Source organism: Eubalaena glacialis, chromosome 8 (assembly GCF_028564815.1).
Source record: "Eubalaena glacialis isolate mEubGla1 chromosome 8, mEubGla1.1.hap2.+ XY, whole genome shotgun sequence".
NCBI lineage: Eukaryota > Metazoa > Chordata > Mammalia > Artiodactyla > Balaenidae > Eubalaena > Eubalaena glacialis.
In genome coordinates this window covers 83151285-83174428 of record NC_083723.1, presented here as the reverse complement: position 1 = coordinate 83174428, position 23144 = coordinate 83151285, and the positions used below count along the sequence as shown (strand labels likewise).

General features: G+C 39.2%; 1 protein-coding gene across 1 annotated transcript in view; it reads left to right on the top strand.

Annotated features, from left to right (window-relative positions):
* The window catches only part of PDE1C (phosphodiesterase 1C), a 546503-nt gene that overhangs the window by 429834 nt on the left and 93525 nt on the right, over window positions 1-23144 (top strand). The window contains exons 4-8 of the mRNA XM_061197893.1: window positions 7925-8038; window positions 9855-10037; window positions 10989-11055; window positions 15863-15979; window positions 17923-18063. Of these exons, the coding sequence (XP_061053876.1) occupies window positions 7925-8038; window positions 9855-10037; window positions 10989-11055; window positions 15863-15979; window positions 17923-18063 (622 nt within the window). The remainder of the gene's footprint in view (window positions 1-7924; window positions 8039-9854; window positions 10038-10988; window positions 11056-15862; window positions 15980-17922; window positions 18064-23144) is intronic.

Below are 23144 nucleotides of genomic sequence, written 5' to 3'. Positions count from 1 at the left end.
TTGGAGTATAATTGCTTTACAATGGTGTGTTAGTTTGTGCTTTATAACAAAGTGAATCAGTTATACATATACATATGTCCCCATATCTCTTCCCTCTTGCATCTCCCTCCCTCCTACCCTCCCTATCCCACCCCTCTAGGTGGTCACAAAGCACCGAGCTGATCTCCTTGTGCTATGCAGCTGCTTCCCACTAGCTATCTATTTTATGTTTGGTGGTGTATATATGTCCATGGCACTGTCTCACTTTGTCCCAGCTTACCCTTCCCCCTCCCTGTGTCCTCAAGTCCATTCTCTAGTAGGTCTGCATCTTTATTCCCATCTTGCCCCTAGGTTCTTCTGATCTTTTTTTTCTTTTTTTCTTTTTTTTCAGATTCCATATATATGTGTTAACATACGGTATTTGTTTTTCTCTTTCTGACTTACTTCACTCTGTATGACAGACTCTAGGTCCATCCACCTCACTACAAATAACTCAGTTTTGTTCCTTTTTATGGCTGAGTAATATTCCATTGTATATATGTGCCACATCTTCTTTATCCATTCATCTGTTGATGGACACTTAGGTTACTTCCATGTCCTGGCTATTGTAAATAGAGCTGCAATGAACATTTTGGTACATGACTCTTTTTGAATTATGGTTTTCTCAGGGCATATGCCCAGTAGTGGGATTTCTGGGTCATATGGTAGTTCTATTTTTAGTTTTTAAAGGAAAATCCACATTGTCCTCCATAGTGGCTGTATCAATTTACATTCCCACCAACAGTGCAAGAGGGTTCCCTTTTCTCCACACGCTCTCCAGCATTTATTGTTTGTAGATTTTTTGATGATGGCCATTCTGACTGGTGTGAGATGATATCTCATTGTAGTTTTGATTTGTATTTCTCTAATGAATAATGATGTTGAGCATTCTTTCATGTGTTTGTTGGCAATCTGTTTATCTTCTTTGGAGAAATGTCTATTTAGGTCTTCTGCCCATTTTTGGATTGGGTTGTTTGTTTATTTGATATTGAGCTGCGTGAGTTGCTTGTATGTTTTGGAGATTAATCCTTTGTCAGTTGCTTCGTTTGCAAATATTTTCTCCCATTCTGATGGTTGTCTTTTCGTCTTGTTTATGGTTTCCTTTGCTGTGCAAAAGATTTAAGTTTGATTAGGTCCCATTTGATTATTTTTGTTTTTATTTCCATTTCTCTGGGAGGTGGGTCAAAAAGGATCTTGCTGTGATTTATGTCATAGAGTGTTCTGCCTATGTTCCTCTAAGAGTTTGATGGTGTCTGGCCTTACATTTAGGTCTTTAATCCATTTTGAGTTTATTTTTGTGTATGGTGTTAGGGAGTGTTCTAATTTCATTTTTCTACATGTAGCTGTCCAGTTTTCCCAGCACCACTTATTGAAGAGGCTGTCTTTTCTCCACTGTATATTCTTGGCTCCTTTATCAAAATAAGGTGACCATATGTGCGTGGGTTTATCTCTGGGCTTTCTATCCTGTTCCATTGATCTATATTTCTGTTTTTGTGCCAGTACCATACTGTCTTGATTACTGTAGTTTGTAGTATAGTCTGAAGTCAGGCAGCCTGATTCCTCCAGCTCCGTTTTTCTTTCTCAAGATTGCTTTGGCTATTTGGGGTCTTTTGTGTTTCCATACAAATTGTGAAATTTTTTGTTCTAGTTCTGTGAAAAATGCCAGTGGTAGTTTGATAGGGATTGCATTGAATCTGTAGATTGCTTTGGGTAGTAGAGTCATTTTCACAATGTTGATTCTTCCAATCCAAGAACATGGTATATCTCTCCATCTATTTGTATCATCTTTAATGTCTTTCATCAGTGTCATATAATTTACTGCATACAGGTCTTTTGTCTCCTTAGGTAGGTTTATTCCTAGATATCTTATTCTTTTTGTTGCAATGGTAAATGGGAGTGTTTTCTTAATTTCACTTTCAGATTTTTCGTCATTAGTGTATAGGAATGCAAGAGATTTCTGTGCATTAATTTTGTATCCTGCTACTTTACCAAATTCATTGATTAGCTCTAGTAGTTTTCTGGTAGCATCTTTAGGATTCTCTGTGTATAGTATCATGTCATCTGCAAACAGTGACAGCTTTACTTCTTCTTTTCCAATTTGGATTCCTTTTATTTCTTTTTCTTCTCTGATTGCTGTGGCTAAAACTTCCAAAACTATGTTGAAAAATAGTGGTGAGAGTGGGCAACCTTGTCTTGTTCCTGATCTTAGTGGAAATGGTTTCAGTTTTTCACCTTTGAGGATGATGTTGGCTGTGGGTTTGTCATATATGGCCTTTATTATGTTGAGGGAAGTTCCTTCTATGCCTACTTTCTGGAGGGTTTTTATCATAAATAGGTGTTGAATTTTGTCGAAAGCTTTCTCTGCATCTATTGAGATGATGATATGGTTTTTCTCTTTCAATTTGTTAATATGGTGTATCACATTGATTGATTGATGTACAAATCAATCAATGTTCATCAATCAATGTGCATCTATGTTCATCAGTGATATTGGCCTGTAGTTTTCTTTCTTTGTGACATCTTTGTTTGGTTTTGGTTTCAGGGTGATGGTGGCCTCGTAGAATGAGTTTGGGAGTGTTCCTCCCTCTGCTATATTTTGGAAGAGTTTGAGAAGGATAGGTGTTAGCTCTTTTCTAAATGTTTGATAGAATTCCCCTGTGAAGCCATCTGGTCCTGGGCTTTTGTCTGGGACCCCTATAATTCGAACGTTGGTGCATTTAATGTTGTCCCAGAGGTCTCTGAGACTGTCCTCAATTCTTTTCATTCTGTTTTCTTTATTCTGCTCTGTGGTAGTTATTTCCACTCTTTTATCTTCCAGGTCACTTATCCGTTCTTCTGCCTCAGTTATTCTGCTATTGATTCCTTCTAGTGAATTTTTAATTTCATTTATTGTGTTGTTCATCTCTGTTTGCTCTTTAGTTCTTCTAGGTCCTTGTTAAACGTTTCTTGTATTTTCTCCATTCTATTTCCCAGATTTTGGATCATCTTTACTATCATTATTCTGAATTCTTTTTCAGGTATACTGGCTATTTCCTCTTCATTTGTTTGGTTTGGTGGGTTTTTGCCTTGCTCCTTCCTCTGCTGTGTGTTTCTCATTTTCCTTAACTTACTGTGTTTGGGGTCTCCTTTTCGCAGGCTGCAGGTTCGTAGTTTCTGTTGTTTTTGGTGTCTGTCCCCAGTAGCTATGGTTGGTTCAGTGGGTTGTGTAGGCTTCCTGGTGGAGGGGACTAGTGCCTGTGTTCTGGTGGATGAGGCTGGATCTTGTCTTTCTGGTGGGCAGATCCATGTCTGGTGGTGTGTTTTGGGGTGTCTGTGGCCTTATTATGATTTTAGGCAGCCTCTGTGCTAATGGATGGGGTTGTGTTCCTGTCTTGCTAGTTGTTTGGCATAGGGTGTCCTGCACTGTAGCTTGCTGGTCATTGAGTGGAGCTGGGTCTTGGCGTTGAGATGGAGAGCTCTGGGAGATTTTCACCGTTTGATATTACGTGGAGCTGGGAGGTCTCTTGTGGACCAGTGTCCTGAACTTGGCTCTCCCACCTCAGTGGCACAGCCCTGATGCCTGGCTGGAGCACTAAGAACCTGTCCTCCACACAGCTCAGAATAAAAGGGAGAAAGAAAGAAAGAAGAAGATAAAATAAAATAAAATAAAGTAAAATAAAATAAAATAAAGTTATTAAAATAAAAAATAATTATTAAGAAAAAAAATTTTTTTAAGTAATAAAAAAAAAATGGATAGACCCCTAGGACAAATGGTAAAAGCAAAGCTATACAGACAAAATCACACACAGAAGCATACACATACACACTCACAAAAAGAGAAAAAGGGAAAAATATATATATATTGTTGCTCCCAAAGTCCACCTCCTCAATTTGGGATGATTCGTTGTCTATTCAGGTATTCCACAGATGCAGGCACATCAAGTTGTTTGTGGAGCTTTAATCCGCTGCTCCTGAGGCTGCTGGGAGAGATTTCCCTTTCTCTTCTTTGTTCGTACAGCTTCCGGGGTTCAGCTTTGGATTTGGACCCGCCTCTGCGTGTAGGTCGCCTGAGGGCGTCTGTTCCCGCCCAGACAGAACGGGGTTAAAGGAGCAGCTGACTCGGGGCCTCTGGCTCACTCAGGCCAGGGGAGGGAGGGGTACGGATGCGGGGCGAGCCTGCGCGGCAGAGGCCGGCGTGACGTTGCACCAGCCTGAGGCGCGCCGTGCGTTCTCCCGGGGTAGTTGTCCCTGGATCACGGGACCCTGGCGGTGGCGGGCTGCACAGGCTCCCGGGAGGGGCGGTGTGGAGAGTGACCTGTGCTTGCATACAGGCTTCTTGGTGGCGGCAGCAGTAGCCTTAGCGTCTCATGCCCGTCTCTGGGGTCCGCGCTGATAGCCGCGGCTCGCGCCCGTCTCCAGAGCTCCTTTAAGCGGGGCTCTTAATCCCCTCTCCTCGCGCACCAGGAAACAAAGAGGCAAGAAAAAGTCTCTTGCCTTTTCGGCAGCTCCAGACCTTTTCCCGGACTCCCTCCCGGCTAGCTGTGGTGCACTAGCCCCTTCAGGCTGTGTTCACGCCGCCAACCCCAGTCCTCTCCCTGGGATCCGACCTCCGAAGCCCGAGCCTCAGCTCCCAGGCCCCGCCTGCCCTGGCGGGTGAGCAGACAAGCCTCTCGGGCTGGTGAGTGCTGCTCGGCGACGAGCCACTGTGCGGGAATCTCTCCGCTTTGCCCTCTGCACCCCTGTTGCTGTGCTCTCCTCCGCGACTCCGAAGCTTCCCTCCTCCGCCACCCGCAGTCTCCGCCCGCGAAGGGGCTTCCTAGTGTGTGGAAACCCTTCCTCCTTCACGGCTCCCTCCCACTGGTGCAAGTCCCATCCCTATTCTTTGTCTCTGTTTTTTCTTTTTTCTTTTACCCTACCCAGGTACGTGGGGAGTTTCTTGCCTTTTGGGAGGTCTGAGGTCTTCTGCCAGCGTTCAGTAGGTGTTCTGTAGGAGTTGTTCCACATGTAGATGTATTTCTGATGTATTTGTGGGGAGGAAGGTGATCTCCGCGTCTTACTCTTCCGCCATCTTGAAGCTCCTCTGGTCATGAGTCAATTTAATTGGAGATCCATGAATCTATCCTCCTTGAAAGATCACTGTCCCAGAGTTGGCCTTAAAGTTTTTTTGTTTTTGTTCTTATTTTCTGGAAAAGCATATTGATGAAATTTTGAGCTTGTCCACAACTGAGAATGTATTTGTTGGCTTCACATATACATGGCAGTCCTACTATACATAGGTAGATATAGATATCTTGAATTATACCATATTATTTTCAAAAACCGGTGTTGTTATTAAATTGCTTTTTGATATTTGGCATGGTTGAAGTCTTATGGCCAGCTTGAATTTTTGTTACTTTGTAAGTAATATTTTTTTTTCTCAACAATTTTCGCCTTTTGTTTTTTTATTCTTGGAGATAAAAAATTACAACTGCATATGTTGGATTTCTTTTTCTGGTTTTATTTGATCCCTTTTCATCTGCTTATAAAGGTTTTTCTTCAGTCTAGGAAAACTTATTTGATTAAAACTGCTTCTGTTTGTTTATTTCTTATTTCCCTTTTGTAGGAAGATAAAATTATCTGGTTCTTACTTCTGTTAGTCTTGTAGTTTCCCTCATCATTTTTTATGTTTTGTCTTCTCCTCTTAGGTTTTGAGAGCTGAGATGGGTCCTATTAGGGATTCATGTCAATTCCTGGTAGAATCTTTAAACCCCAAATCAAGGGAGAAAATTTTTAGAAAGTTTTAACTTACCCTCATTTTTCCTTGCCAGTGGAGAGTCAAAACAGGCTGGGGGTAGTTGGGCTCCTGGAGGTGAGAGTCAGAATTGGAGGCAGACTTAGCCAGGAATGTGTTTTGCTAAAGAGCTTCCATTTCTTACTTGGAACAGCTCTCAGGGCTTGCCTCTGCAGTCTCCCCATTGTTTGGCAGGCTGGCTGTCCACTGTGTGTGAGGGACTGACAAACCCTTCCATGCCAACTCTCTGTCTCGCACTGCCTTTGAAACCAGAACACTTCCTAGTGCTGCTAATGGGATCCACAGGCTAACCCTCACCTCCAAGCCTGCAGAGGCCTCTGCTGATTTCCTTTGCATATTTCCCTTTTGCATGTTGGAGATTCACAAGTCAGGTAGCCACTACCCTCAATCTAATTTCCTCTGTATTTTACGTCACTGAAATTCCTGGGAATTTATTTGTATGGCTGACCCTCTTGCCTACTTTTTAAGGGTGATCCTGAGTTTTTCCTCTTTCTTTATTGTTGATCATTTTCATGTAGATCTGGAGGGGAGTAGTTTATGCCTTGCAGAGAAGTTGACCTGTGCTCTCTTATAAATGCAAATCCGAGGATATGTTGAAGTCAGGAAAGTGGGAGCAGCCTTGGGAAATGGAGACTTGATAATAATCTTAAGTATCCTGATAGCATGTTTCTCATCTGGTTACCTTTGATGACCAAGGTCACTGAATAACAACAATGACAATAATGATAACAAATGCCTTTTAAAAAAACGGGGAAATGGGGGAAGTTGGTCAGAGTACAGACTTACAGTTGTAAGATAAATGAATTCTGGGAATCTAATGTACAACCTGGTGGTTATAGTTAGCAAGTACTGGTTTTAAGTATTGTATACGAAAGTTGCTAGAATAGTAAATCCTAAGTGTTCTCACCAGAAGAAGAAATTAAATTTATGAGGTGTTGGCTGTATTAACTAGCCTTACTGTGGTAGTCATTTTGCAACATATATGTGTATCAAATCATCATGTTGTATAAGGACACAATGTTATATATCAGTTATATTCAGTAAAGCTGAAAAAAATTACCAATCGTAGGTCCCATGGTTGATGTGACTACATCAATATCAATTTGATTGAATATTTATATCAACCTAGGAAATTTGGTGGTTGCTTCTTCACTTTATAGCTGACATTCAGCTATTGCCTGGGATTGCATAGCTAATACTCCGTGATGTACAATTCAAACCCAAGGTTGTCCTCAAAGTTTCTGTTCTTTGCTGGCTGTCAAAGAGCCTGAAGAGTTGTCCAATCTCCATATCTCTGTGGTATTTACAGTGTTCCCAGTTGCTGGTCTTTGATAATCTGTTGGCATTTTATTGCTCTCATATGTACTGAGTCCTCTGTGGGGATAGTGTTCATGTACATAAGAGAAGAGCATGTTTTATTGTTTCTCTTTTACTGTCTAGAACTCTTGACTAGCAGTGGGAAAGGTCTTGTCCTCAGTACCTTGGTTTGTCATCCATCCTCCTTAAAAAAAACAAAAAACAAAAAACAAAAAAAAACTAGGGTATTTTTCTGCTCCTAGAGGAGTTCTTCCTGTCCAGTAAAACAGTTTGCCTTCATGTATTCCTTATGCAGCCCTCTGTGGTTATTTTGGTGGTCTAAGTCTCCTCACCTGTCTTGGAACAGGTGTGGGCCATGGGACTGCTATTCTCTATGGTCACAGCTGAACAAAGTACCTGCAACATAGCAGGATCTCAAGCAGTGTTTGGTGATGTTGTTGCTGGTCATGCTTTACTACATCCAGTTAGGACCAAAAAAATATGAAAATCAGAAGAGAAGCAAAATCACTGATAATTTAGGAAACTCTTAGCAAGATAAAAGGTAGTTAGAAAGTGTTGGGGGCTGTCAGTGCCTGGTAGATGAGAATATTTTTGTTCTTGATTTAGAGTGGAAAAAATGTGTGCATTTATTTTATAACTTGCTTCTTTGAGAAATACTGGTCAGTTCCATCATTAGATTTGTATTTTCCTTTCAGATATATTGGGATAAATAAAAACATCTAATGGTTATAAACTGTGTCCCTCTAATTGTAGGATTATCTTTGGTTTCCTCTAATTGTTTTTCCTCTATTCTAATTGAATCATGTCTTTTCCCCCCAGGTTACGGTCTTTGGTCAAGCAATTAGAGAGAGGGGAGGCTTCAGTGGTAGATCTTAAGAAGAATTTGGAATATGCAGCCACAGTGCTTGAATCCGTATACATTGATGAAACCAGGTAAGCTAAAATGACAAGAAGTTGATGTGGTAATATAAATTTTCTGTTATATGGCTTTTCTGAAATGTCCCCCATGGCATGTAGGAGGTAGCATTCAAATGATTGGTCTTGGAGCTTTAGTTTTCACAAACAAATGGGGTAGATTTGGACATCACATATCCTCTGTACATGCTCATTTATAAAAAGGAGCTAATAGAACTTATCTCTCACATGCCCATTGTGACAGTGAAGTAAGAAAATGTAAGAGGAAAAAAAGTGATTTTTAAAAATCTTACCAGATTTTTAATCAAATGTAGAATTCGACTGGAATTATTGCATATTATTCATCTCAGCCTAAAAATTATGTTCATGTTTTAATTCACGTTATCTATCTGTAAATGGAAGCTCCTGAAGAGATGGAGAAGCATTTGTTCTCTTAAACACCCAGTATTCCTCCCTTAATCCTTAGGTATGTTATTGATTTACTTAGCAGACCCTCTCCACTTGAATTATCCATAAATACTAAAGCACTTCCGGTTACTATTGTAAAATGAATTTGAAAGTAACAAAATTGCTTTTCTTTAGAAAAACGTGGAAATGGTAAACATGAAAGGCTTTTCTTCTTTTTTCTACTTCAGACAAGCTTCTCTGTTAGTATTTGTGTTGTATTACTTTTCTATGCCAAATTCCAATCCAAAAGGATTTCCCAGTAATCTAAGAATCGTGTGGCTTGGTTTTCGGTGATATGCTTGGTTCCTAATTTAAGGAAATTTGATACCATAGTTTTTTCCCAAATGTTACATTTTTCTCCCCTACCCCCCAATTGATGGGTCTAAAGGGAAAAAAAACAAAACAGAACTTTCCATTGACACCTGTTTTTACTGCTTATTTTTAGTAGGGCTTAGTATAAGTATAAAATACAACATTCAGAGTTTTATTGTAATTTATTACTACTTATATTCTGTTCTAGCCTGACCTATGAACACATTTGAAAAATCTGCTGAGCACACCTGACAGATGACTTAAATCACTGTGCTCAAATAAAGAACTGCATTGTTTTCGAAATTTTGCTTAAATTTAGACATTTAAGTTTCTGTAATGTCCTAACAAACTAGAGAGAATAGCAGTTGATATTATTTGGGTTCATTACTTCAGAGGACTGGGTTGATGTGATTTGGGTAATACTTTGCAAAGTCTTTCTTTTTCTTTTTTAAAATTTATATTTATTGAGATGTAATTGACATGTAACATTGTATAAGTTTAAGGTGTACAATGTGTTGACTTGATATATTTATATATGACAATATGATTACCACCGTAACGTTCACTAACACCTCCTAATTATTATTTTTTGTGGTGGGAACTATTAAGATCTAGGCTCTTAGTAAGTGTGAAGTTTATAATACAGTATTGTTGTCTATAGTTTTTAAGTGCCATTATTTTTAAAACAAAATAATGCCACATGGCCATCTATGAAATAAACCTCCCGGTGAATGCATTTTTAAATGAAAGGTTTAGATTCCATTCAAATTCCACAAACCATCTAGGAATAAAGATACTGGGTGCTCCTGAGTGCAATGTGTCTGGGACCTACAAAGCCTGAGATGAAGTATATTTGACTTTCTCTGATTCCTTTGTTCCTTTGTCCAGCCTGAAAAACAGATGGTAGGCTTTCACAAGCCTTGCCAAAAAGGTGCTGGATTTTTTTGTGGCCAATTTATTTTGGTTTCTTTGCACCTGTGTATGCAGGTGTGGTGGAGAGAAGGAACAGCTGCTTTGAACAGAGAGCTCTAACTTCAGATTTAATCTGTGTCCTGGTTCTGTTTCTTGGGTTCAGGAGACTCCTGGATACGGAGGATGAGCTCAGTGACATTCAGTCAGATGCGGTGCCTTCTGAGGTCCGAGACTGGCTGGCCTCCACCTTTACACGGCAGATGGGGATGATACTCAGAAGGAGTGAGGAGAAGCCACGGTTCAAGAGCATCGTCCACGCAGTGCAAGCTGGGATATTTGTGGAGAGGTAAAGATGGCTGTCATTCAGTGACCAAGGCAGTCATTCAGTGACCAAAGCAGCAAAAGGGACACCAGTTTCTAATAACCGAAGGCTTTGCTTTGATGTAGTTTTGGTATCTTTATAAATGCTGAAAACTCTGGGTGGAAACAGACAGTCTTGAATGAGAGATGGCAAAAACATATCTCCGCAGCATCATTAGGACAAGCTTTTGCCTTTGCTTTGAATTCTTTTTGTTAATGTTAACTAGAGAAGATTTAGTTTGAGTTGAGTCTCTAATTTTTAAAGAAGGACATCTCATCCATCATCATGTGACACATATGGATGATGTCTACATTTGGAACATGTCAGGGATGCTTTGTTGAGGGTATTGAGCCAGGGAGGAGTTCATTCAAGGTGTTTGAGTTGCCCATGACACTTTCCAATTTTGTAAGTCACTTTGCTCTCTGAAATTAAATTGCCCCCCTTCCCCAGAAATGGATTCCAGAAGTCGATTTATTCTTCCTACCACCCTTATCACACAATTACACGTTTTAGAAATGCCATGGTCAGCTCGAAGTTCTCTCTAGTTTTTGACAGTTCTAAAGAACAAGCTCTTCTAGATGGGTTGCCCATAAGAGTTCTTTTTCAGGTTAAGTACTACATTACATACTGTCTGTGCTATACTATAATTCACTTCCAGCAGAACAGGGGACCCATTTTAATAATTTAATTTCCAATTTGAGGCACATAGACTTAATTTTTTTTATTTCCAATGCTGTACATGTTTGGGATTGCTTTAATTTCATTTCATAGGCCACTTGAATGACTATGAAAAAGGTTATAAAAGAAATTTTAGGTTCCGTGGGTCCATCAGATGACATGACTTCTTGTTAATTGTCAATACTGGTATAAGTCTGTGGCCTGCTAATTCTTCTTTGTAAGACATAACATTGCATTTTTCCCTTCTGACTTTGCCAGAATGTATAGACGAACATCAAACATGGTTGGACTGAGCTACCCACCAGCTGTTATTGAAGCATTAAAGGTAATACCAATGAAAAGGTCTTACAATGTTCAAGGTACCTTATAAAAAGTACAGTTAAATTTCTTGTTAGAAAATAAGAAATTTTCATTTACAATTCTATTTACAGTTTTCCTAGTCATTCCTGACTTTTTTCCTTCATTATCTTTTTGCTATTCGTTCTAACAGTATCACTATCTTTTCAGCCTTTGTACTGCCAAATTTTTAAAAAATCGAACTCTGTGTGGGTTTCATTTCTTTCTACTCTCTTGGAGTGGTTTAGTGATCTGTATAGCGATCTGGCATTATGAGACTCAGTCTGACTTTGGCCATAGGAGATCAAATTTGTACTGGTTATAAATATTCAACATTAAGAGGATCTTTGGTGATTATAATTCTACCATTATCTGCTTACCTGCTCTATATCCATTTTATAGATGAAGAAACTAAGACTCAGTGAGACTAAAAAAAAAAAAAAGACACAGAGACAGAACTGAGGTTTGATACCAGAGTTCCAGGCACATAGTAAGCTAAGCTCTCAGTGACATATTACTGCATGAAAGTATGTCCCCCAGAGCCCTTGTCCTCTTCATATATCCTACTGTTTTCCCAAGTTGCTCACTGAGCCCAGAAGTTCCATGGGAAGTCACACAGATGCTTGAGTTTAAAGGGGCTAAATCCTGCAAGATGACTCCCAATCAGACAAGCTCTTGGAATTGTATAGAGTATCTCTAAGAGCCCCCAAGTAGATGTATTCCTATAGAAGTGTGTTCATTCAGACCCATTGGTCTAAGGATATCCCAGCTGTGCTGAAGCTGATTTGACTTCTGGATTTGAAGGAGGGGCCGTGCTAAGGTTCAGGATCACAGAGCTGGTTGACATTGCCTGGTGCCTACACAGGGAGTTGTGTCAACTTGCTCAGGGGCATCCCAGCATTCCGACTCTTCTTAAAGCTATTTTAGTCTTTCTCTGAAACCTGAAAAGTGTATTCCTGATGAAATTTTCAGAAGATAATTTAAATTCCCTTTTCACAGAATCAGAGGTGGGAGTGCTTCTTGTTCAATTTAATGTCAAGAGAGGGCCCTTGAGGGTCATTTTGATTTTATATTTCATAGTCCCTTTCTCTTGACTCAGAGACATTCACTAGCTGAATTTGGGAGACCCTATATATTCAGATCCTCAGTTTTCCATTTTATGTTTCTTCTTAAGTCATCTAGGACAACAGTCCCCACACTTTTTGGCACCAGGGACCCGTTTCATGGAAGACATTTTTACACGGACGGGGGGGAGCGTGGTTCAGGTGGTCATGTGAGCGATGGGAAGCGACGGGGAGCGATGGGGAGCGATGGGGAGCGGCAGATGGAGCTTCGCTCGCTCGCCCGCTGCTCAACTCCTGCCGTGCGGCCCGGTTCCTAACAGGCCGCAGACTGGTACTGGTCAGAGGCTGGGGGGCTGGAGACCCCTGATCTAGGACAGGTAGGGTGCTCAGGAAGGAAGCAGCAAGAAGACACATGTTTTCTCTCCCTCCTCTTCAACCCCCACTCTAATGCCCAATAAATCATTGTGTAATTTACAGCAACGTTTCCATTTAATCTGTGAAATCACTTCATGAGATCTGATGTTTCATAACACCCACTATGAAGTTGCATTGATTTTCATAATTGAACCTGAAACATTCAGTGAAAATCTTGGGAACATTAAAAGCATCTTTTATCCTTAATTTCTTCCTTTATCATGAACATAAATACAGGTGGTTATACCAGTACTAAGAAATTTATGAAAATATTTCTTCCAAATTGGAGCATCTTTTCTATGCAGAATAATTGAAGAAATGTGGAACAACCTGTGATGTGCATGAATTGTTGTTTTATGCTTAGGGAAGAGTAATTCTCAGAGGCACACATGTTGTCTTTCTGAGGGAAACGTTACCTTGATGATTCAGACAAAAAGTAAATAATAACTCTCTGAATTGCTATCCTTCTCCACACTATTGCTGATATGTACAGAAGGCTAAAGCTGTTGTTTCTCTTGGTTGTATGCTCTGTTTACTGCAGAAGTTCAAGACCTTTTTACAATGTAATATTTTTCTGCATCCCTAGACTCCAGTTTTATTTTCAGTGGATTGGAGGTGAATTGGAGATATGACGTAGATTCTTTTTTTACGTAGTGCCTGTTAGAAAAAGGTTATTTTCACTCCACTGCCAGCAATTTATATGGAATCACTATTGTTTTCTTCTATTACAGAAAATTTCCCCAAAGCCTGAGAGAATACAAGTCAATAAAATAATCATCGTGCTACTGTCATGTTAACCTTTGTGATTAATGTAAGAACATGGCATAAAATAACATTTAAGTAAAGAGAATACTTAACCACCACCAATTCCTAAATTTTAAATATGTTGCAGTTTTGTTCTTTTTGTTTGTTTCTGTGCAATGAATACTCATTTCTAATTTGGGGTGTTTTATCTCTAACCTTCTAAGGTGGGGTTATTGGAAATGTAGAATTGTGCTGTTCTTTAGAAGGGCATCTGTTGTGTGACTCAGGAAGAGACACTCTGGACAGACTCCAGCTTTAAAATGGGAGGAAATGAGGAGGTTCAGGCTTTCTTCACTTTAGACTAGTAGGAAATTCATGCAGTGTTTCCACAGGAATGGTGCTTGGGCCAAATTTGCTAAGAAAGGAAGAATGGTTTAAGGTGCTTGTTAAAATGCAGATTCCAGGCCACAAGCCAGGATTCTGCAGAGCCCTCCACCAGAGAATCGACATTTTTTTCTGAGTACCCCAGGTGGTTCTAAAGAACACTGAAATTTGAGAATCACAGCTAAGGCTTCCCAAAAATGAGGGGCTGGAGTGAATGTCTCTCTCACTGTCTATATTTACTCATCCTTCTGTTTCTCTAAGGCTTAATATTCAGAATAAATCTTGACTTTTTACTATGATAATCTCTTGATTTCCAGTGTTAGAGAGCTTTTCTCTTTTTCATTCATTCCAGTGAAGAGGATTAAAAATTGTCAGATATGACAAAGGGTTTTCCTACCTACTGAGTTGTCAGTGGACTTTTCTTTAGGACTATTGGCTAGACAGTGGCTGTCATGACAATGCCAATTACAGTAGCCAAGGTGAAGCTTTAGGTCTTGGATTAATCTTAAATGACATCACTGTCTATGGCCTAGGCCCTATTGGGGTATTTAGGGCATGAGGCTTGGGTCACAGCATGTATTCATTGAGTTTACAATGTCATCTGTCAGTAATGGTATCACTAAGGGGTGTCAGTGGGGTTATTACCTGTTTCTGCTACCAGTTGGCATTAGACACTTCCTTTCATCTCTCTGAGGTTGCCATCTGTGAAACTGGGGAAAGTGATACCCGTTTCTAGAGTTGTGAGGGTTTGCAAATGTGTATCAACACTTCCCACTATGCCTGGCACAGAAAATGTCCTTAATACTTGTAGCTATTTCTTTAGTTATTATAATGGAGGAGAAATTATTTAAGGCTGAGGTGAGGTTACCACTAAGTGTGAATTGAAACAATCTATTTGAAACCCTTTTGGAAATGTTTGGTTTCACCTATATACAATTTGGTTGTCCTGTGCCCTGGCATCCATGAGAGAGACTGTTCATGGTCTTGGGGTGATCTTGATAGTTGGGATATTTGGAGAGGGACAGGATTGGGATGGATAGATGGTGTTGGAATGCAGTGAGGGCTGAGGTGGGAGTCACTGGATCCAGCAGTTCCTGAGAGCCAAGGTCTCTTCCAGGGGACCATCTGACACCTAGCCTGGACTCAATGTGGTCTCGTATGGGTCCTTATTGTCACACTCATGGCAGCACACTTTCCTTAACCACTGAAAGGGAGACTCTTGGTATACTGAGAAACCAAATGCCTATTGCTTTAATTATTGCTTAAACACACCTTTGTTCATAACACCCACAAGTAGCTAGTTATAAGTCAAAGACACATCAGACAATGTTTACATATATTTTGGAGTCGCTCTTTATGGACAAATAAGGCTTCGAACCTCAGGAGCAGTGTGTGTGGAGTGTGTTCAGCTTAGCTCTTCGTTTTACTTTTTCAGTAAAGTGACTTACAGATTTGAGGACTCAGTCCCCAGATCAGTGACTCCAGAAGTGGTAGCATTTTTCCATCCCGTGAAATGAGGGCTCTCTCCTTGGTTTCATCTCAGCAGTTTGGATTGTTGAGGTGACACATTATTTTGTGATCTATATCATGCATGTTTCTGAACACTTTTAAGTGGGTTAGCATTCTCAATGGTGGACTAAGAGGAAGTCAGTAGATAGTATCATGGGGCTTGGGAGAAGTTTAGAGTAGGGAACACCCTAGGTTATTGTGAAATCAATTAAAATTTTGGAATTCGGCAGAGATAGTAGAAGGTTAATGGAAAGAGCCTGAGTTTAGGCATCAGTTGAACATGTGTTCGTGTTTTGTCCTTAGCACTTGCTTGCCATGGGTCTTAGGGAAATTAGGTGACTTCTCAGTTTTCTCATCTGTAAGATGTGACTGATCATACCTACCCCTTAGAGTTGTCTTCAGGAAAGATTACACGTTTATCACTGATCAGAATGCCTAGCATATGGTAGGTACCCAATAAATTATAGCTATTGTTATTACTAATAAAACTATTGAATATTTTATCAGTAAATGCTATGTAGGACTGCCATATTGGAAACAGTTTGAGAGTGGAAAGGGTATTAGAGTCTTAGGCTGTGAATACCCAGGTGAGTGCTGTGGGCTAACTCCAAAGTAGGGAGATTAGTAGCTGTGTAAGTGGCTACCAACCAATGAATTATTTCTCTCCATCCTCTCCTGTAGGATGTGGACAAGTGGTCCTTTGATGTCTTTTCCCTCAATGAAGCCAGCGGGGATCATGCACTGAAATTCATTTTCTATGAATTACTCACACGCTATGATCTGATCAGCCGTTTCAAGGTCAGTGTCTAATTAAAAAAAAAAAACTGCACACATTTGTCCACCCTTGCATGATTTAGGGGCTAAGACCAAGAGAATCCTTTTAATGTAGACTGAAAACTCTCTGGGGTGACTTGGGAAGCATCATCTGGACAGCCACTGCCATGAACTCCTCTGTGGTGGGAACTTTTCATTACTGCCTTGTCTGGTGGGCTCATCAGCAAGGGAGAGGCTGGAGCTGCCCATTTAGATCCCAGTCGTCCTAGAAGTATGGCTGGAAGCCTGAACCAGCAGAGCTCCCCCGCCGGCTCTGCCCACAGATCTCATTTCAGCAAGACTTCGTGTGCTAATGACCACCACCAGCAAGGAGACAGGAATGGAGACAGAGTGCACGTCTGTTATCTCCAAAAACTTCTCTTTCGGCCACTTGGCTCAAATTCACACAGATATTTTCAGTTATCATCTGTGACAGATCATTGGTATTTCCCAGCCATTCATGCTTCAAATTAATTCTTCACCTTTAAGTAAAGAGCATGAATCGATTCCAGTGTTCCACCTCCTCGGCCTTCTAATTCCACAGACTCTGGAGGTGGGGTCCGGTTCTCGAGGAACTTGAGCATCATCTGCTGGCATCTGTCATATCATGCCAGTTACATTTCTCTCATCATATGGATGAGCCTCTGGAAAATGCAGGTCTTTTTCTGTATAACATATTGATTTCTCTGGGCAGCATGATTCTTTCTCACTTTCCTAAGGACTGCACATTTCGGGATATCTTTCTTACATAGCCATAAGCACTTTATGGCAATGGTCCTTAATTTCATTTGCATCAGAAACCTGCTTGAAGATCCGGTGGCTCCTCAAGACCTCAGAAGAAAGTTCCCGTGCACATGCACACACCTTTACCTAGCATTTCAGTGGCTCATAGATCTCCAAAGAACAGCCCAAAGAACCGAGGTTCATTGGATCTTCATTTTTTAAAATGATAATGAATTAATCTCTCACATCTAAAAGGCTATATTTAAATTTTAAAAATCCACAAATAGTAAATATGGAACAATGTGCCCAAGGAAGAACATAGTATGGATTCTCATGAAGCACTCTAGTAGTATTTTCCTCGTTTTTTCTTATGAATGTGATTTCTAGTCTCCTGGAACATACACTCTCTCCTTTTCCCCCAGTCTTGTAATTGATAATTTACCCCAAACCAAGGAATTGATCCAGAAAACTATACAATGAATGTTTTCCGAGTCTCCTTATTTTGTACAGGCATTCTGCACTTGCTCACTTTCTGCCAAATAGGAAACGAAGGTGTGTGTGTTACACATATTTGAGACAGAAATCGGCTAGGATAACTGGAAGTATTTTTCCAAATTGCAAGGCACCAATAATAAATTGCCAAGTAATAAACACAAGAACACAGCTTGTTTCTGTTATAGAACAGACTATCACTTGTGTTTTGGGTTTTTTTTTTCTCACCTGTCCAGTGTACACATCACTCCTTCTAAAGGGTGCGGTTTTCAGAAGGCGGCAGCTTGTGTTTGTTTGCAATCATTTTATGGCTTAAGATCTTTGTGTACTTATGTTTTCCCACAAGTAAATGAGATGATGCATAGTATGTGTTCATTTATTTCTCAGGAAATAAAGACTTGAGCCTTTGCCTGAGAAATAAATGAGCACCTACCTTTTTGCCCTCAATGTCCTTGAGATGATCCTGTGTCATTACCCTGGGCCTCTGAACTGGAGAACAAAGAACAATTTGCAGGGCGGACCAGGGACGTCCTGTTAGATTTTCAAATTATCCAATACTTTGTTCAGTGACTTTTATTAACTTAGAAAAGTTCTAATGTCCTCATATGATATCTTACGCCTTCAGAAAGAGGCAGCTAGAGTACCTTAGACTTTTGCATCGTCACTCAAAGCTGCTAAATCACTAGCTAATTAACCTTGCCGCTCTCTTTCAGATCCCCATTTCTGCACTTGTCTCATTTGTGGAGGCCCTGGAAGTAGGATACAGCAAGCACAAAAACCCTTACCACAATTTGATGCACGCTGCCGACGTTACACAGACTGTGCATTACCTCCTCTATAAGACAGGAGTAGCAGTAAGTACAGATAGAAACTCTTAGATTACACAAAAGATGTGATAATGATTTTTTTTTGAATTGGAGGCTGTTTCTATTCTGATGAGGTTGAACCCACAAGAAGTGCATTGTTTCATGGACTTCCTGTTCCCCAATAATTATCTAACCAATCATGGAAAGTCTCGGGGTTCCTTATTGCCTTTGAATTTTTCTCCATCTTGGACTTGATGAAAGAAATATCTGGTAGTGCCTTGTATCCTTACTAGGCTATGGCCAAATTAAATATAATTTCTATAACTAAATATGTATTTCCAGATATGGAGAGTGGTACTATTAATCTCTTGCTATGGTCAGTTACAATGATATCCATGCATATTGAAATCATATTAAGTATACTTGGGAACCATGTTGTGCACAGTTAGCTTTGGTTTAAACCAGTAGATCTTTTTCACAAGGACTCTGTTTATTCTCATCTTATTTATGTGCATTTGATTTTTTTGAACCTAAGGATTAGTCTTTACCTCTAACCATTTGGAATTTTCTTGCTTGTTTTGAACGTTTTAGCTCTTTAGATATTTTTGAATCTCGTTCTATAATTCATTGCATTAACAGACCTACTCAACTTGGTTATCTGTGCCTTTGCCCTCTTTACCTTAATATAAGCCATTCATTTTAAACGTATAGCTGTTAGTGACAAACAGCTAGGTCTCTATAGTAAATAGAGACTGTGACTTTTTACTTTGAAATCTTCTGAATTGACATGGAGATAGACATTTTTTGGGGGTGTGGTTATTAATTAACCCATCAACCCAGTACACAGTTGTCATCTTTTTCTGCTAGGGCGTGTTGAGAGGCTTGGTCTAATATCTCATATTAAATATGGAATAAAGTAGGAGGAGTGTGGGCTCTAGAGCTAGATATAGTTGCATATAAATCCTTGCATAATTACTTATTAGATTTTGTGACCTATGATAAATTGCTTGAATCTCTGAGTCAGGATTTCCTCATTTCTAAAATAGTGAAAAATATTCTGTCTGTAAAAGTACTGTGATGGTTAGGAATAAAGTATCAAAAGTATGAAGTGCTCTGTCTCATAAAGGAAGCTCAACAGTTAGGAACTGTTGTTATTAAAGATTTCCCCCAAACCTCTCAGCGGTTTTCATTTTTTCCTTATTGTAAAGCTGATTTCTTAAAAATATTACTTAAAGAGATGTTTTTTAAATTTTAGAAACACTACATAGGAAACCTGTTTAATATGATAGTTTTTGCCCAAAATTTAGAGCAAACGTCATAGTTAATGGTGGTTCAATAAAAGCATGGAGCAAAACAGGGATGCTGATATTAATATTGCTAGTGAGCATTTTTCTGGAGATCTCAGTCAGTGCAATATGGTATCTACAAAAGTTGAAGAAGCATCCTACGAAAATAATTTGATCATCTCCTTTAAAAAAACAACAAAAAAAGCCAACTATAAATTATTAGATCATATAAAAGGCCTCAATAAGATATGGATAAAATAGCTGTCTTATACACTGGAAATTAACAAGTATAGTAGAAAAACATACATTCCCAACAGTTATTAAAAAATCTATAAATTACCCATGAAGAACTTCAAAATTAATGAAAAGGAGACTGTAAAACTAAATTAAGAGTACAAAAATAATGTTTAAATAAGTGAAGAAATAGGCCATGTTTTTAATGGAAAGCCTCAGTATTAAATAGATGTCAATTTTCCTCAAACTAATGTTTACAGATTCAAAGCAATACCAATAAAAATTCCAGTAGGATTTAACATGAAACCTGATAAGCTGAGTCTAAAATTTATGTAAAATAGATATTTAACAATCTTAGAAAAAACAGTTTTGAAAAAGATAATGTGTGTGGTGGGGTAGTTCTTACTCTACTAGATGTTAAAACATCTGCTGAAGCTATAGTAATAAAAACCATGTGGCATTTGTGCAAAAATAGACAAATATATCAATGGAATTGATTGGAATTTTAAAAACTGAACCCAGATATTTATTGAGCACTTTTTATGTGCCAGGTACTTCTTTACAGGATGAAGATACATTGGTGCTCTTACAGAACGTGCATTCTAGTGAGAGGTTACAGATGGAAGACAAATGAAAAAGTAAACAAGAAAATATCCCTAGTGTTCTGCAGAGTATTAAAATAGGGCACCTGCATAGGGAAAACTGGGAGTTTTATTAGGTAGTCAGGAAAGGCATCTTTCCAGAAGGAATGTTTAATCTGAGACAGTTGTGATTTTAGGCTTGAGCCATGCTAAGAACTGAAGAAGGTATGCCAGGGGAATTAGGGCAGGATTAGTACAACATCCCTCATGACTAGAGGGAGTCAAAATGTACAAAATGTACACTTTCATTTATAAAATAAATAAGCCATGGGGATGTAATGTACAGTATGGTGACTATAGTTAATAATACTGTATTGTGGATTTGAAAGTTGTGTAGAGAGTAGATCTTAAAAGTTCTCATCACAAGAAAAAAATTCTATAACTATGTGTGGTGTGGAGACTTACTGTGGTGATCATCTTGCAATATGTACAAATATTGAATCACTGTGTTGTACACCTGAAACTAATGTAATTGTTGTATGTCAGTTATACCTCAACTTAAAAAAAAAAAGTCCCTCATGAGAAAACAGCTTTGCTACATTCAAGGAGCAGTAATAAGGCAAGCACATGAGGGGGACAGAGGTGCAAGATAAAGTTGGAGGAGAAAACGGGAGTCAGACCAAGTCAGCTTTGTAGGCCTGGGTAATGAGTTCCAGTGTTATTCTAAGTACAGTGTGAGGCAACTAAAGGGTTTTGACAATGGAATGACATGATCTGATAAAGACTAGACAAGGATTACCGTGGAGAATGGATCTTGAGGCGGCTTGTTAGAAGAGATACTGGTGAGATAATGGTAGTTTGGACTAGGAAGGACATTGCTGGGATATAGAGACCAAAAGTTCTGTTTCTGAGGTAGAGTTAAAAGAATTGGGTGGTGAATAGGATTTGGAACACTAAGGAGAGGAATCAAGAGGACATCTTAGATTTTTGGTTTGATAAACAGGGTTGATGAGAGAACCTGGTAGCAAAGCAAGCTTTAGGGAAAGGGAAGTCAAGAGTTTTGATTCAGACATGTTGAGTTTAAGATCCTTATTAGATATCATTGTGGAGATGTCAAGCAGGAAGAAAACTAAGGAGTCTAGAGTTCTGGAGAAGGGTCAGGGATGGACATGGAGATTAAGCATTCAGGGGCATATCAATATTATTTAAGAACATGGAACCAGATGACGTGATATAAAGAGAGAGCATAAATAGAAAAGTAGAGGGGCTCTGAAGTGAGTCTTGGAGCAGTTTTAAAGTTTAAAATGAGGGTAAAGAATTAGAGCCAACAATAATAACTAAAAAAGTATGGCCAGTAACATTGGACAAAATGCAAGAGAGTGTGGGGTTATGGACACCAAGGAAAGAAAGTGCTCCAAAAAAAACTGTGACTTATGCAGGACATGCTGAAAGGTCTAGTGGGATGAGGACAGAGAAGTGACCACTGCCTTTGGTAACATGGAAGTCATTGGTGCCCTTGTCATGATCAGTCCCAGTGGTTTGGTGGGGATAGAACATAGACTGGAGTATAAGGACAGAATCGCAGGTGAGAGGGTGAGGACGTGTCTATAGAAAACAATATTAGAGGGAAAATTACTCAGTTCAAAAAATGTTTTGAGGACAGTTCATTTGGAAAAAAACATACTGTTTTTGTCCTACTTGAAATCATTCACCAAATATCAGACAAATGAATTAAAGATGTGAGCATAAAAATTTGATTATATTAGAAGAAAATATGAGGATATGTGTATAGCCTTGAAAAAGGAAATCCTTAAATCAGCCTCAAAACATGAGTTATATAACAAAATATTGATTATTTTGAGTACATGGAAATTAAAACCTTCTGTAGAATAAAAAAAATCACCATAATGAAGTAAGTACTTGAGGAAAATACATAGAGAGCAAGGATTAAGATCCAGATTATATAAATAAATCAACAAGAAAATGGCACAAATTCCGTGGAAAAATAGGAGGAAACACATTGACAGAGTTAAGATTCTCCTATCGTAAAGTCTCTGTCATGGGCTGAATTTTGTTCCCGCTCCCTCAAATTTATGTGGTGAAGTCCTAATCTCCAGTGCCTCAGAATGTGACTGTATTTGGAGATAGAGACTTTAAAGAGATAATTCAGGTAAAATAAGGTCATATGGGTGGGCCCTAAACCAATATGATTGGTGTCCTTATAAGAAGAAGGGATTAGGACACAGACATGCATGTGTACTGAGGAAAGACCTTGTGAGGATACAGAGAAAAGGTGGCCCTCTGCAAGCTGGGAAGTGAGCTGTCACCACAAACCAACCCTCGTAAAACCTTGATCTTGGACTACTAGCCTCCAGAACTCTGAGAAAATAAATTTCTGTTGTTTAAGCTGCCTAGTCTGTGTCATTTTGTTATGGCAGTTCTAGCAAACTAATACAGTAGCAGAGCCAGGATTTGGTTTCAGTCTGACTTCTAAGGCCATGTATTTAAATATTTAGCCATGCTTCTGCGATGCTGGTGGCAAAAAAGAACCCCTTATATTCTTACACCTCAATATCCTCATGTGGTACTTCAAAGTACTGTGGTGAGGATCAAAATGGTTGTGAAAATATACTTTGAAATCATCTGTTTGACATATCTTTAGTTAATACCTACTGTGTACAGTGTGCTATGGAGATATAAAGGTGAATCATACACAACCTTTTTACCCTCTAGAAAAACTCTCAAGTCTTCATACTAATGCAAGTTATCATTACATAGATGTTATATCATAGCAGCCAATGATCATGATGTACTGCATACTATTCTTAAATGAGCTCATTTGCCATTTGCCATTGAATTTTCATTATCAATTCAGGCCTTATTCAGAATAATTCTTAAATATAGAAACTACTTCCCGCCCACTCTCTCTTGGAAACGCAGCTCAAAACAAGCTTCTTTCATTGCAAGCTGACGAAAACAGTAGGAAGCATTCTGATGAATGGAGAACATATTGTTACGCTAACCTTTC